General features: G+C 40.0%; 2 protein-coding genes across 2 annotated transcripts; one reads left to right on the top strand and one right to left on the bottom strand.

The window, feature by feature from the left end:
* Positions 1-449: 449 nt before the first annotated feature.
* znf511 (zinc finger protein 511) lies at positions 450-3,138 on the top strand. Its single transcript, XM_010789608.1, has 6 exons — positions 450-790; positions 912-985; positions 1,594-1,795; positions 1,939-2,063; positions 2,395-2,664; positions 2,943-3,138. The coding sequence occupies exons 1-6, from the start codon at positions 515-517 to the stop codon at positions 3,013-3,015; spliced, it is 1,020 nt and encodes a 339-aa protein (XP_010787910.1). The 5' UTR covers positions 450-514; the 3' UTR covers positions 3,016-3,138.
* Positions 3,139-3,246: 108 nt separating this feature from the next.
* msx3 (muscle segment homeobox 3) lies at positions 3,247-5,704 on the bottom strand. Its single transcript, XM_010789607.1, has 2 exons — positions 5,192-5,704; positions 3,247-4,775 (listed from the first exon to the last, which is right to left on the bottom strand). The coding sequence occupies exons 1-2, from the start codon at positions 5,538-5,540 to the stop codon at positions 4,372-4,374; spliced, it is 753 nt and encodes a 250-aa protein (XP_010787909.1). The 5' UTR covers positions 5,541-5,704; the 3' UTR covers positions 3,247-4,371.
* Between the last annotated feature and the right edge of the window lie 10,652 nt (positions 5,705-16,356).

Below are 16,356 nucleotides of genomic sequence, written 5' to 3'. Positions count from 1 at the left end.
CTGGAGAGATGGCGGAACAATGTCAGATTTTATTTATCGAAAGCTGTTTTCTCAAATTATTATTTTTTAAATTTAAATTAAAAAAGTCCCAGACAGCGGCTTCAACAATAACATTATTTTTTCAGCGATAAATATGTCGCTTCTGTAGGCTACTAATAATGTCGCTCCGGTAGGCTATAATTCAGAGAGGAACAATATTAATGTCACTCTTTTTAAATATAAAAAACCTGAAAAACATTTACTTAACGTGGGGCAGCAAACGTTTCTGATAATTACATGTACATTCAACGTTACACAGGAATATTTACAGTGTCAGTAAGAATATAAACTAAATAGATAATGCATTCAAATATGTTGACGCATGGCGAATGAACCCTTAACCTTGCAAAGTTATATTTTTTGTGGAGCATTATACCACACGCATTAAATCAAATATCCCGCATCTTGAGGCTGATTCTGGCCAGTTGATGGCGACAACGCACCATTTTGGATTTGACAACCGTCAAAATACTAGATGACGTCGTCATTCCGCGACAACTACAACCAAAACATAAAAACTCTTCACATTCACTGCAGCTTTTTACAGACGTTTCAAAAAACGATGCTGCAGCCAGACTTGGTACGACTTCTGACAGAGGGACATGTTTTAGTAAAGAGCTGCGATGAAGACTGTCTGACAGGAAACACTCAGGAGCCGAGGCAGAGTGAGGGAGAAGAGGGTGAGGAGGGAAACCCGTTCAACTTCACCCCTCAGCTGATACACCTGAACAAGGACCACCAGCTGTTTGAGGTAACATAGCAACAACTAAATGAACCGTACTCATTCTGCTGAAGCACATATATAACCGTGGCTACAACATTAGCTAGCTTACCTTTTCAGCATAACTCACTGCTGCTGAATGGTTTTACAGGATGGGGACATTCACAGACACATGTACCTGCAAGACCTCTACATCTCAGAGGCTGAGGACAAGCCAACACTCAGGTATGCAAAGAAAACCAAGGTTAGCTTTGGTAAAAATATGAGCTTGTGTGTGACTGTGGTTAACAAACAACAAACACAACTATTTTGTATGTATTTATTTGTATTGAACAAGGGCCATCTATCAACATACATTAATCTCAAAAGAAGAAGAGAAGCTATATGCCAGATTATATAATGTACACACATTAAAACCAACAACCAATAAAACACTTCCTAGTGTCTATCACACTAACAATTCCAACTAATGAAAAAACAGATGTATCAAATATAAATACTGCTACATTTATTATTTAGGCCATTTAATTTCAGGGAGGATAGCGTAGGAACTTAACTTTAAAGCAACAACAAATGAGGAAATACAAGTAAATAAAGATGCATGCGAGGTTAACTTTACAAACACCCAAAACACATGGGGTTAGGAAACAAATACATAAAAACAACAGTTAGCTTACGTGATAAGATACAGGTATCTCCAGAAATTAGAACAATGTAACAGCCGTGTACAAATGTGCCCCAGGAATGATATTCCTTAACTTACAAATGTGGATTGTATTTTCAGTGTGGGTCTGACTGTAAGTCACCAGCCTCCTCTTGTTATCTTTTCTCAGTGTTTCAGAGTTTGCCTGTCACATATCGGGCTGCAGTGCAATCTTCAGCACTTTGGAGGATTATGAGCACCACTACAACTCCCTTCACAGACACGTGTGCTGCTCCTGCCGCCGCTCCCTGCCAAGTGCCCGGCTCCTAGACATTCACATTCAGGAGTGGCACGACTCTCTCTTCACTATCCTTTCTCAGAGGCAAGATATGGTAAGCAAAAGTCTGCGGTTGTGTCCTTTCCCATGACACCTTATTATCTTGCTCTTAAACTATAAGCATAACCCTCTAACATTATTTGAAAATGAACACTGAGTCTTTAAAGTTTTACATGACACTTCCTTTACATTTTTCAGTTCCAGTGTTTGGTGGAGGGCTGTGGACAGAAGTTTAGCACTAGTAAACACAGGAAGGACCACCTAATCAAAATTCACAAGTATCCTCCTGACTTCAGATTTGACAAAACCAAAAAGGACAAAAGGTAAGAATGCATATTTTCTCCATTAGATGGCAGCAAAACCTCAGTAAAAAATACTTTTCTATGCAAGTTTTCGGTCTTGGAGAGTCAGTGTTTATTGATGTAAACAGGATTCATGCCTCTTTATAAAATGTCTTGAGTTGAAGCAATGTGTCTTTTTTCAATCAGCTATTTCATATTTTTATTTAAACATAATATGATAAGGCAAGTTTTGTTGCAAGAATTGTTGTTTAACACCATTTTTTACAAAAATAAGTAAACCAGTGTTAAATCACTATAATTGTATTTAAATAAATGTTTTGCGTATATTCTTAATTCATGTCTTTGTTAATAGAAACCGGCAGACGAAGAAACAGCCGCAGAAAGACTCAACCATGGACGTCATGGACGATGTGTGTGAGTCTGAGGGTGTGTGTGAGGTTATGTGTGATGGTCTGTCCCACCAACCTGAGCAGGGAGAATCCATGGAGACGCATGGGTCAGAGGAAGAAGCTGCTTGCATGGCGAAGTCGGCCTCTACTGCAGAGCATGCTGATCTTAATGCTGCAGCTCCCAGCACAGAGAGTTCAAGCAGCAACCCACTGAAACCAGGATACTCCTACAGGTTAGTCTTTAACAAGTCTGCAAAGCACTGGATGTCACAGGCAGCTTTTGGCTGCAATAAGGGAGGCTTACATTCAGCCATTTTTAAGATGTTTTAATGTTAACTTTCAAGGTGCAATTATGTAGTTAAATTAAGGTTTAGCAAACTGCAGAAAGAGATCTTTGTCTTATTTAAACACAATATTATATAATTAAAATGTATGAATTTAAATCCTGCTAATATTCTCCAGAGTATTTAAATGACAGAAGATCTGAGGCAGCCGTGTTTTTGTCTCCCAGGGTCCCCACAAATGTGTGTTTTGGTCACGGCTCCGTCCGGGGCTTCAGAGGGCGGCGTGGAAGGAGGAAATAAACCAATAGAATTCTGCTTTCTGTTCTATGAATATAAATAACTTTATACACTTGTCATGTAACACAATATATTTACTGTCATATGGGACGCTGACTTCAAATAAAATGTTTTTTACAACAAATATTTGATGTGTATATATATTCATTCAGGTAATAAGCAGCGCTGCAAGGCAATGCTTAAATGACAAATTATATGGACAAATTGCAAGAGAAAAAATTACAGATGGCAGAATTTACATAAAAGATTTTAATAATTGTACAAAACATCATCACCCATCAGATATAAAATACACTGTACATTCATTTAGCATTTTTGAATGTTTGCAAAAATAGCTGATGACTTTTATTTACATTTTAGTAATGAAACAGGACTTTTAAGAGCTCTTTGAACACCTGTGCAAAAAAGTTTTCCTTTTGAGGTACTGTAAATACAATTAAATAACATTAATTTTATAGCTGATTTATATTTTTGAAACAGAAAATTGTTAAGAACTTAGAAACTAACGGGAATTAAGTTGTTTACATTCTCGTTGAAAGCTCTCATGGTTCAAATAAAAAAAATAAAAAGAATAAAGTAATGCCAAAGATATACATATTTTTAAATAAGGAAAAGGTTCCTTCTAAACTTTTGACTTCATTACAAAAGTGATGAAAAGGCACTAAGGAGCACTCCAGGGGGGTTTCATGATGGGTCTCATTATTGATTATATGGATGTTCTTTTAGAATAATGTTCTTTAATTTATTTTCTTAATTTCTTCTTTATATTCTCTGGTCGTATGTTAACGTACAATCAAAGGCCTCGGGAATGTAGGTAAAAAGTGCTTTAAAAAAGCACTTATTGCTTAAAACCACAAAACGTCAGGGTTTTAAATAGTTGTGTAATCTCTTTAAAATTACTGACTTAAATATTTACGGAATAGAAAACCTTAAAACATATGAAGTTTGAATATGGAGCCCGAGAAAAATAAACTCAGTGAGTCTGCGTTATAAAATAAAAGATAATACCAAATGCACTGCAAATAAAAATGTTAACACATGCTTAACTGTTGACAGAAAAGTAACTTAGCCTATTATAAAGATGTGTTTTAAAAATGCCAATGGAGTGAAAATATCCCACTTATTTCCGTTTCGCGTGTTTCTAAGGCCTAAATGAAGGACTAGTGGCCGAGATTGTTCTACCAGTATTTTTGTGTACAAAAAATATTACATTTTTCCTTATAACGAAAATATCATATGCTTGTTCGAATAGGATTCACGACAGGTTGACTCATGGGATGGATTTTTTGCAGTGTTGGTCATTTGCTGTATCAAGGCGTTTTTTATAGAAGCTTTCCAGACGATGAAAGTTAGTGAGGGTTAAGACAAGTAGTACATCCCATATGGTCCACCGAATAGTCCCGGGACGGGGAATGCCGGCCGGGGTCCGGTCAGAGCCCCGTAGAGGGACGGAGCACCCATGGGGCCCAGGGGGAAGGGGAAGCTGAAGGCCGGCAGCAGCGGCTTCGCGACCAGCTTGAATTTATCCAGGTCGGCCTCCTGCAACCTCTTGGCCTTGGCCCTGCGGTTCTGAAACCAGATCTTGACCTGGGTCTCTGTGAGGCTGAGGGAGCAGGAGAACTCCGCTCTCTCTGCGATGGACAGGTACTGTTTCTGACGGAACTTCCTCTCCAGAGACAGCAGCTGAGAGGTTGTGAAGGGAGTTCTGGGTTTCCTGTTGTTCTTGTGTTTACGTAGATTGCACGATGAGGGGCTGGGAAGTCCTGAAAGTGTGGATATAGAGAGTCAGATTATTAGTGCAAATAAAAATAAATGATCGATATGACTAAAAAGGGACTTTATAGCTTTACTTCATGCATGGGTGTCAAGCCATTTCATTCACAGAATATTTAGGCTGCAGAAGCTGTTATTTGAAGCCTTTTAAATGTAATAGTATTTCCATCACCTTTTAGTTATAGAGACATATAGATTATGAAGTGGCTTCTTACATTGAGTTTTCTCATCCGTGCACTATTGTAAAAAGACATTGGTTATGGATTAATTTGTATAGGTCAACATTCACTGTCGTATTTCGTGCAAGGTTAGTGATAAAGGATATCCATAGAAAGATTTTGACAGTTTCAAAGGTGAAAGATATTTGTTTCTCATATTTTAGAAAAAAAGTGTATCCTACACTCACTTGAAGGGGACGCGTAAGGAGTCTGCAACCAGGGGTTCGTTTCCTTGTCGCTGAGGTCCACAGCCTCGGGTTTGGAGCGGTACAGTCCGCTGGGTGACGCACACTCGGTCTCCTCTGCTGAACCATGTTTTGGGGAGTGGAGTCTCCTGTCCGGCGTCCTGTCTGATATGAGGGACTCCACACTGAAAGGCAGATCTAAGCCTTTTGTTTTACACCTTCTGACAGATGACAGGTCCAGCTCGTCGGCCCCTGTGCCTCCAGCGGCTCGGTCCTCCGGTGAGGTCTCCCCCAGAGCAGCCGAGGGCGGTGATCCCTGCTCAGGATTCATTACGCACGACTGAGGTGCCATACAACCAAATATCCTGCCGCTCGCCCCGTTGCTGTTTTTCTTTTTGCGTTTTCACTCCCACAAATCTGTTATCTCCCAGGTTGCTCCAATGTTGCGCAGTAGCGTTAAACTTCAGCTTTTACGCACGGACTTGTTTCTCCTTCAGTGAGTGAAGTGCCATGAGTTGCACTCTCATCTTTCCGCCTGCCTATCAGTCTGTCCATGTTCCCACGTGACGCAGCTAAAACTGTTTCTGATAGGCCAGGCTTGTAATGACAGTGTTGTGGTCCACTTCTTGTGCCTGTGGTGCCTTTACAGATGTAAACCTCTGATCAGGGGCGGGGCGCAGAATTATGACTCCCTCCCATGTTTTGCTGTTGTCCCCCCTCAGCTACATCAGCTCCCTCTCTGATGCTCTGGCATAATTTAATGTAACTTTTAAGATAAAATCATCACTGCATGGATATATTTACATTTATTTAGCACACACTTCTTTGCTAGCTTCCAGTATTGCCTGAAACATTTTGTTAAATATTGACCGTGTAATTATACACCTTACTATCTGGTCAGAATAGTGATGCATTTAGCAGCTAAAGAAACAGATATTTCCTTTAATATATTTTCTGTGGAGACCACAATCTGAGCAAGCATTACTCCAAATGCATGCTGTTGTTGCTTTGCGGCTTAAGAAAGTGGACATTGGCAACTGTTTGCTAAGACTTTATAAGGCAAAGATATGTTGATAAGTGTTAACAGCTTGTCACTGCCCCCGAAGGGCCACATAAATAAAATAATGAAAACAGTTACAAAATAGACACACAAAGAGTCAGTTGCAAAAACGTTTAATGTTTTTAAATGTTTTGTTATGAGACCAAAAGTGCTTTAACTTGTTGTAGGACCCGGTCTGAAAGGTTGGATTTACATGTTACAACACTTTATCACAGTGTTTCATTAAAACAGTAAGACAATCCGGGCTTTAATTCACCGGATTTTGAATATACTCTTCAGAGTTACTGTCACTATAAATAACATATCATGTGGTCTGTAATCAAATTATCTATGGCTGTGTATTGCCCATACTTCATCCTATTGTGTTCATTGTCTGTAACCCCTTTGTGAGACAGTAAAACCCCAAATAATGTTGCAGAGGCCCATTGAAGAGGCCCTTCCAAATTGGCCTTGTTTTGTAGCTCTTCAAATCAAGTCAAATTATTTTCAGTGAAACCCAATATGTGAGAGTTTCTTTTCTCTTATGGGAACTGTTGTTGGGCCTGCAGCAGCACACTGACTGACTGTCTGTAGGACAATTGGTTAAATGGAGTTAACTGTTTCTCTCCCTGAGGTACATTTCTGCTTTGATCCTGCTGCGACTGGCGCCTGTCTGCTCTCTCTCCCCCTCTCCCTCTCTGTGTGACAGTGATAGATCGCTGGGTAACTATACAAGCTTTCAATGACTGTAATTTAGTGCCCAACAACATTACATTCTCCTCTACTTACTGAGAATATTACCACTCTCACTATTCTCCTGTTTGAAAAGTGATGTAAGGCGGTGTGTTCCTTTTCAATTGTTTTATAATGAACGAGTAAATTAGATATCCTTCTTCTCTCTGAGTAGCATGCACATGCAAGAAGAGTACAATGAGTATTTTGGTTTAAGAACCTATTTATTCACTTTATAGTGCATTAGGTGTGCTACAGCTTTATCTCTTTGTCTATGTCTCGCTGTCTGTGCAGTACTTTTTTATTGCAAATCAACAAAATATATATATATTTCAAAATTGAAAGACAGTTTATCCTGAAAATGTTGTGCCTCACTTAAAAAGTGAAAATGTTGACCTGTTGCTGGTGCTCGTTTAGGGATACAAAAAAAAAAGGAGGAAAAAAAGCCACATATTTTGACAGGAGGCCAGGGGCCAACTAATAAAAAACAACATGAATTTTGGGGGTAAGCCTGAGCCTCTGTCTCTATCTATGATTTTTCTTTTTAGCCTGTCACTTTATTTACATTTTAAGTTGAACAAAAAATCCCATTGTGAATTAGAAAGTGTTCAGGGACACCCCCAACAGCACACTAATTGAATTGAATGGCAATTCCTCCAATAGTAGACAAGCATTTAGTAAATAACAAAATGTTGCATGCTGGCACGTGAGGAAAAGTCAGTGGGTTAGTATTAAGGAGTCATCCTCATTCAGCATGACTCTGTGTACAATGGTATTGCAATCCATCCAAAGTTAAATCTTAAAAATCGGGGGAGCGTCAGACCAATGTCCTCATATTAAAAGCTAAAAAAGACCAGTGTTAAACAACAATAGTAATATTGAAATGTAAAAAAAAAGATAGATGGATACATTTGATAAAGAAAGATGGAAAGAATGTTTCAATATGTTTTAAGTTCTGGGAAAATATTCATACTGTCATTCTTCAGTTTATTATTTTGTCTGCCTCACGACTTCAACTATCTCTCTCTCTCTCTCTCTCTCTCTCTCTCTCTCTCTCTCTCTCTCTCTCTCTCTCTCTCTCTTGCCCACTCTCAAAAGTGGAGAACTGTTTAAGGAGGTAATTGTGGTTTCCAAAAGAGTTTTCTTTCAAACCAAACATGTTGAAGCAGGCTTTATATATTTCAGTTTTTGTAATCTTTCTCTTTGATGAGAGCTGGCAGGGTTTACAGCAATCCTAAGCAAACTTTGGGAGGGGGGGCTGGAGTCATGTGGGATAAACATTTATGAAACACACAGCGGGGAACTTTGCGGTGAAAGTGTATCGTCTTCAAAAGAGAAGGGAGGCCTACTCGGTGAAGCATAACAGAACATTATCCTGTGTCTGAGTGGACCTGCCAACATTAGTATGTTCAAACGTCAATGGATCACAAACTTTTCCTTTTCATGACATTTCCAATAAATCACACTTTCTAAGAATTATCTTTATCTTCACAGACCAAATGAAGGGTTGATTTCCATACGCACAAGTATTACCGTTCTGTCCATTATGACCAAGTCAGCTTTGCCTTTGCCCTTAAATCGGTTTCTCGTCTTGAATTACCAGTAACAGTAAGTCTGAATTCGAAATGTAAATCACCAAAAACATTTATTTACATTTTAAAGCTGTCCACATCCTCTTTTTAATACAAAGCTGGATTTCAATCACACTCAAATTGGGTCTCCCAAGAATCAAATGTAGTTTATACCTTTACAACATTATTGAGGAAAACAACTTTTTATATACTTCAAATAAACTTTAATTTGCTGGCATCTTATGATGATGTGGCAGAATCAAGAGGTCGCAGTGATGAAAATGAAGAGAGCGCAGACCAGGCCTTTTCTATAAGCAAAAATAATTTAAACCGTAACTATAGCTAATTCAGATCTGCTCCAAATTGGTTCTTCATTCTTCCTTTCTCCAAGTTGCATGAACATGGGCCATTGGTTTTTAATACTGCTGAAAAAATGTTTAGCTCAAAATTCCCTAGCAAAATAAGCATTTGTTCGTTATGACATGACAACCAAGTATGAAAGAACACATCTGAAGAAGAAACTGTTACAAACACAATAATTGTATGAATTGCAGTGGCATACAGTCACTCCTGGAAGGAAATCATGTTTCTGCACTTGTTTGTACAACATATGTTTAGGTTAAATTAAGGCTATTGAAACTCAGAATACAGATGTTCTTTAGCCATTACCTTGAAAACTAGCATTAGCTGAGGTTGTCTGCTTGAAGCTTTCGTTGTGAGGATGATAGGTCAGTCATTTTCCTCCTTTCGGAGGACATGCAGGAGAGCAGATGATGCTTAAGACCTTTGTAATTATGTGATGGGTTGTTGATTGGTCAAGTGCTTTTCATTTATCCTCTATATGTTAGCATGACTTGGCTGCCAGCGTTGACAGGCAAGCAGCGAGCGGGTTATTATGCCTCTGTGTGTTTTGTATGTAGGATATTGAATTTGGTGACAGGAAGGCGCGTTCCACATGGCGTCTGACAGAGTGACAGTGTTTGGCTGATGGCGACTCGGCAGTGAGTCCTGCACGCAGTGCCAGGTGCTAACAGGTGAACACAGAGATATTGTGGCTGTATTGTCGCGGTTTGGTTACGGGAGGGGGGGGACAAAGGGAACCGGACACCCTCTCTGGACCTGGAGCGAGCCAGGGGTTGGGGTGAGCTCTGTGACAGTGCTGACAGTAGTGGGGAACTCGGATAGAAGCCTGCACTCTGCGATGATAACAACTCTGATGATGATGTTAGAGAATGACCCACAGAGGATAGGGATGTTAAATTATCATACGCTCTTTATTGTCTCGCCATGATAGCAGATGTAGGCGTCTTTAGTATGAGAGTGATGACAGCTGAGGAGCAGAGGACATCACAGAGAAACCTGACACACACACACACACACACACACACACACACACACACACACACACACACACACACACACACACACACACACACACACACTCTATGAGGTACAGCTAACCCATGCAGTGTCTGAGTCTTGAAATATAGAGAAGCTAAACTGTAAACCAAACAAGTCTCTGAGTGTAACAAGAGCAGCATTCCTGTGGGTCACAGCGGGACAGTGGGGCCTTGCAGTATTAGTAGATATTCTGTGGTCAAATGAATGACTGGAGAATGTTACCACAGCCTATAATAATGTATCTTCTACAGCCATTCTGTTTCTTTTCTGTTCAAATTCCTATATCAATAGGGAATTACATCCCACAAATGTCTGTGTCACAGAGTCAGTTCCTCAATGAATTGCAGAGGTCAGAGCAAAGCACACTGGGAGACGGGACTGAACACAGTTTGGTGTTGGCTCACTGGGAGCTGAGAAAAGAGCACAGATCTGATTCAAGCTGTTTGTGACAGCTGTTGCCGATTGACTCTTTGCAAATTAGGTTAAACATTTCCCGACAATATTACAATTGACTTCACTGAAACCACCCAAATGATGGCAGCTGCACTGCAACATGCTGTGACAATTTAAACTGCGACAAATCACACAGCAGCACCTGTTAGGAAATGACTGGGCCACTGAGACACTCAATTCTATCTAGCAAACCTAAGACCAGGGTAGGTGGAAAATTGTGCATAACATTCTTCCTTTATTCATTCAGGGTGGCATTAAAAAAAGTCTTAAAAAGTCTTAAATCTAACTTGGCTTAAGCTGTAGAACCCCGACTTCGACTTTGAATGAAAATGGGTAATCAGTGCAAATTACCTTATGTCTTGAGAGTGACTTATCTCCCTCTAAAACAGTTTCAGATTTCTTTGACAAGTTTCCTCGAAGCTTGTGACTCACGCTGACTTCAAAAGATGTTCTAGGAAAATCAATGATGCCAATATATCATAGTAAATAATTACCCCTGAGGCTCTAATAATGTTGATCACAGAGGACCCAAAAGTGGAACAAATTAGGGTCACATGATTTGCTTAGGGGCATTTTGTGCTGGCTCTCGATGGTGGGAATAGCCCTTTGCTTTCGCCTACAGATTTTTCAGGCCATCAAACGCATACCTCCTTACTTTAGGCAAAGGATATGCTTTAATTGTCTTGTTCATCTCACATGTGAATACAGATTGTACATTAAAAAGTGTTGTTTTATTAAAATATATTTAGGGTTTCCATGAGAATGTGTGCCTGTGATCTCAGCCCAGTGACAACCTGAACAAATACGCTGAGTTGATTCTTCGGAGATTACAATAGATTCCACGTCGTCTCATGAACCTCTGAAAGAGATGGGAGGGCACAGCAGAGGCCCCTGAATAAACAACCATTAAATTCTCCCTGCGCCTGTATCTGGAGAAGCTTCAAACCGGGGGGCCGTGCTTTTAAACTAACTAAAACCACAACGAAATGGAGCTGAATGTAGGGAAAAAGAGTTTGAAGCCCGTTTTACCTTTACTGCTTAATCTTTTTTATATTGGAGGCTTGGGAAAAGAGGCAGATTAGATGACAGCGGGATAAAGCGAGGAAGATGGGTGTAGAGAAAGAAGAGGGGGATGAAAGAGAAGATGAAAGCTTTGTTGTGCTGATGCTTAATGAGCTGGAAAACACAATTGAACTTCTCTGACTGTGGAAATTGCTGTGAGGGCATCGTAAATTAGCGCCAGTGTGGGAGCTAGCCTGCTGACAGAAAAGGGGCTTTGTGCAGTAAAGGCTTCTTCACAGGATTGCAGCCACTGAGATCCTCACAGTGGTGTCATCGCTTGATCTGTCGCAAGACAAGGAGTTTGGCGGTTACTCTTAAACATGGGCGTGGAAATTGTTGGATAGCATTTGTGTGTACTTATTTGCAAATGTGCTTCACTGTTGAACTGTGTTAACCAAAAAAACAACTTTGACCTTAATTCCCTCCGTCCTCCTGACTTAAGGCTTTTTATATTTTGCATCCCATATGTTCTCTGGGTGCTGCTACCTGTGGATTCATATACTATACAAAGCCAGTTAAAAAACAGACAGCTGAAGATACAACGTTGTGAGCGAGGATGGGTTTTTGATATTTAGTGAACTCCAGTCCAAAGGGTGACTCTTCATTCTGGCTTTGCAGGCTTGGCACATGCCTTCTGTTACTAAGTGGCTTCATATTGAAAGACTCTGTGGCTGCTATTCTCCGTCCCACTGGGTGCCAGCCTCTCTGCCCTGGCAGCTGCTGGGCTGCAGAATAGACCCATAGTTACCCCTCTGCAGGTGAGCTGCACAGCCAAAACAGGGCCCCTCAAAGGCCCTTTCAGAGCCTCAATAGGAAACTGACTTGGGGAGAGAGGAACAGCCTCACAATGGCCGGCTTCTCTGGACACAGAGAAGATGGAGATGAGCTATTGGGGCGCTGCTTTAGTGCTGCTTATAGCCATGTCAAGCAGAGGTGATGAGAGAAGAGAGGAGAGGATGAGTTCTCCCTGTTAAGTCTCTGCAGACGTAGCTCTTGATGTCCTGTCATCCTGCATCTCTGATGGTAATACTGCGCCTTTGAAACTTATTAAAAACGAAATGTTTGTTCCGTGTCCTGGGCTGACGAGGGTGACACTCAGCTGCTATCCACTTCTCCCCTCTTTCCACCCCCTCCCATCCCGACCACTGGAACTCCCTTCATCCTGGCAAAACTCTTCCCATGCCAGCAGGAAGAATGCACATCCCTCTGCTCACTCTCACCTCCTTGTCATAAATTTTATTAGCCATAGCTTTAACTGACATATGAGAAGTTGGCAACGGAGAGACTGGGCGAGGGAGGGGAGAGAGAAAGGCGCAAATAAAGGAAAGAAAAAAATTGTTAGTCCTTTTCTTTGTGGATAATTGCAGCATGACCACATCCTGTCCCACTAGAAAAAAAGAAAAATAATCCATGTGACAACTTTAATCCCTAAATTAAAATGATGACTGGGTGCTAATTCACTGCTATGGTTTATGGTCTTACTAACCACATTCAGAGTGAAGACTTGGTTACTTTAACACAGCAGTCCATACATTTACTTTCTGATTTGATCACATATCGCTCCTTATGCAAACTATAGCTGAGATATCTAGACGTTTAGCAAAATGGTCCATTGGGCTTAATTATATAGCTTCTTATCAAACACTGTTTTTAGAATGAGGAGCAACATCTGAGTAACCAAAGGGAGGGGGGGTTATTTGTTAGTTTGAATTCCTTTGGATTACAAATTGTTGTGACAGCCCTCAGCATGAAATCTGAATAATTTAACCTATGTAGTTATTCCGAAATGTGTACAATTATGCTTTGGTAAAACACTATAACCCCTTAATGTTATAGCATTAGTTTACATGTTTAGCATTGTTTATAATGAATTTAGTCAAAGACTCCTTTCAAAAAGAAATGTTGCCCATATTTTCTGCCCCTTCTCCATGCTCCAGAAATATGTCTGCAGCATATTCTTTCTTATTGTTTTCATTCACATGAGATTTCAAACACACAGTCCTTTGAGAGATTATGGAGCCTTTAGCTTTCTAATATAATTAAGTTGGGTAAAGAGATGCTATCAGTCTCATTCTTCCTACTCCTCCTCTAATCAGTTCCACTCTGTTATTGCTGGCCCCGGGCTATTTACCTCTTTGCTAAACTGCTTTCACAAGCATGACACTAAAGCCTGCAGAAATGTCTATTAGACCCACAGTCTCTGCATTGCTGACCTTACGGCGGTGGTTGCCATCATTAAGGAATCAATGCTCACTGATCTGACGTTTCTCACACCTCCTTGAACTCTTTCCTCTGAAGTTACTCGAACACTTTTGAAAGGTTAAGTAGTGACTGCAGCCCTGCAGGACATTAACACTTTGAATTCCAGGACAGAATTTCCTTATAAGTTATAAGGAGGACAGACATGTCCATGAATGCACCACACTTCATGTACCATTTGCTCTGAGGTTTTGAGAAGAAATAAGCATTTCCTGCAGTCAGGCCAGCTGGGAGTGATTTAGCTACATTAGTTAAATCCAGTTCTGGCAAGCGGTTTTCCTCCGGGATAAGTTCATAGGGCTATGTAAACCAACAATGTAATAGTAACCCTCTTTAGTGAGTCTCATCTTGTGTTGGCTTGTTTGGAGAGGACAGAGTGGGCATCATTAATGTGTTTGTTTAATTTTCATAGATCGCTATGACTTTTGAGTTAAACCTCTCTCTGTATCTTCGTTTGTGTTAATTTTTCCTGAAGTACAGTACATACAGTACAGTACATATTTCAGTTTGGTGCCTTCCACTTTTTTGCTCTTATGAATGCTAAAGAAGCTCCTGCTGTGTGCCTTTAGGCCCCTATAGCATGTCTGTAACTCTCTGCACCTCCCAGCTCTATGTCTGAGCACTTAATCCATAGCTTTTTCCACTTCATCACATCTCATTACTAATGATGAAGATTCTTAATATTACTTTCAGCATTTATGACTTTCGCTTTAGTGAATCAAAGCCCAACAATTCTAAGCTTCTCCTTCTGAACCTGCTGCTGAAAAAAAAGAGTTATCTTTGAAACATCCCTGACATTATGGTAGAATGTGTATTTCTTCAAGTTATGACATTGTCTCAATGCACTATACTGTAAACACCATTAAATAGACAACTTGGCATCAAATTAAACAGTGATCAGAGCAATTTGTCAGTAATTATTGAGCTCAGACAGACATTTCAAACCAGATATCCCTTTCAACAAATGTATGATTTTTATTAGATGTACCTAAATAATAGGATGTAGGTTGAATACGTGTTACCTAATATTCTTTACAGTTTAACCTCCACATTGTTATTCTCATAATCAGATCACACAGAAGAACTATAAACAGTGTGTCGTCTTATCTGGCTTCTGCTTTTACATCTTAACTTCTGCTCCAGTTCTATCACTGAACTTGTTGTTATCCATGTTCTGTAAACAAGTCCAACAGCAATAACCTTATCCCTGGAGACATATGTAACCATGGGACACTGGTGCTTATTTGATACTTTGAGCTGATACTGCCAATTTATTCTCAGTTTTCACAGAAAACCAATAAGCAATGAGACTTAGAGACTTATTTTTAGATCTGTCCTGTAAGGCAAATTAAATACAGCAGTGAGTAAGTGCAGTAAGTCATCACATATCAGTGATGGTGAGCGCTTTCCCTTTCATGCTGTGTCTGTTGTCTGCGTTGGGCAGGTATGTAATTATGGTTTGAAAAGGTTGGAGCCAGGCTTTCCGCAGGACACAGCGTGGGAACCGAGAGGGGGGGGAGATCAGGGAGCAGAGCGTCGGCATGGCAGCTACAATCTATAGAGATAGACATCTAGGCACGGTCATCTTCATCTTATGAAAGTCTGGTAGTCTATTCAAAGATCTGACTCACATCCTGTGACTGTGCCAAGATAGCGGTGGCAGGAAATCTGATCTGCATTGAATGCAATGAGCAACTTTTCAATCTGACTTGAATATAGGGTCTTAAGCAGTAGCAGAGTTGATGAACAATGCATTGTTTTTAACAATACTCCTTAAATCAGATACAAGGAGGCTATTTATACTACTGTTATAGCATTAATTGTAGACTATTCAATATAAATATCTTATATAATAGCAATAATCTTTCTTCAACATTTTAAACCTAATTTTCCCAACATTAGACTCATATTGACTTTAAGTGGCATCAGAACATAGTTTGAACAATGTACATAATTTCCCTGCAATTCAGATAACATAATCTTGTTAAACAACATTGATTTTCATTACACAATATAAAACAATCTTCCTATAAGTCTTTTAATGAAAGCAGCAGTGGAAGCAGTGCAACAATTAGTTGTGGATAAATGATGAAGACTAAGGATTAAGTAATTATGTTTTATTGTGTCAGGGTCTGACATTCATTGCCACCAGGGAGCCTGTAATTATTCTTTGACTGTGTAACAAAGAAACCATTGGTATTTCAACTTTGATGATGCACAGGCCATAAATCACTGAGATACAAATAACTTTTATTCATCTTTACATATTCTCATATGCTGAGCTTGTTATGTTTTAAGATTATGAACCTGGAAATCTGAGAGTTCTGTCACATCGCATCTGTCTTTATTGTGAAAAAACAAGGAGGAGAGGAGAGACTAAAACGTTTCAACTGCACAGAGCGTCCACATGTTTCTTTAATAAGGATGAAAGCGTGGCGCTCTTGTAACCAGATCTCTCTGTAGCGGGCAGCTTCCCATCTAGGAACAGCAGGATCCTCTTTTAACCCAGGAGCATCAGGACAGATGGGACTGTGACACGCAAACTCACACACACACACACACACACACACACACACACACACACACACACACACACACACACACACACACACACACACACACACACACACACACACACACACACTCTCTCT

The sequence above is a fragment of the Notothenia coriiceps genome, unplaced genomic scaffold, assembly GCF_000735185.1.
Source record: "Notothenia coriiceps isolate Sejong01 unplaced genomic scaffold, NC01 NC01_scaffold00033171, whole genome shotgun sequence".
In the NCBI taxonomy this organism is placed as follows: Eukaryota; Metazoa; Chordata; class Actinopteri; order Perciformes; family Nototheniidae; genus Notothenia; species Notothenia coriiceps.
This window is presented reverse-complemented; position numbering and strand designations above follow the sequence as displayed.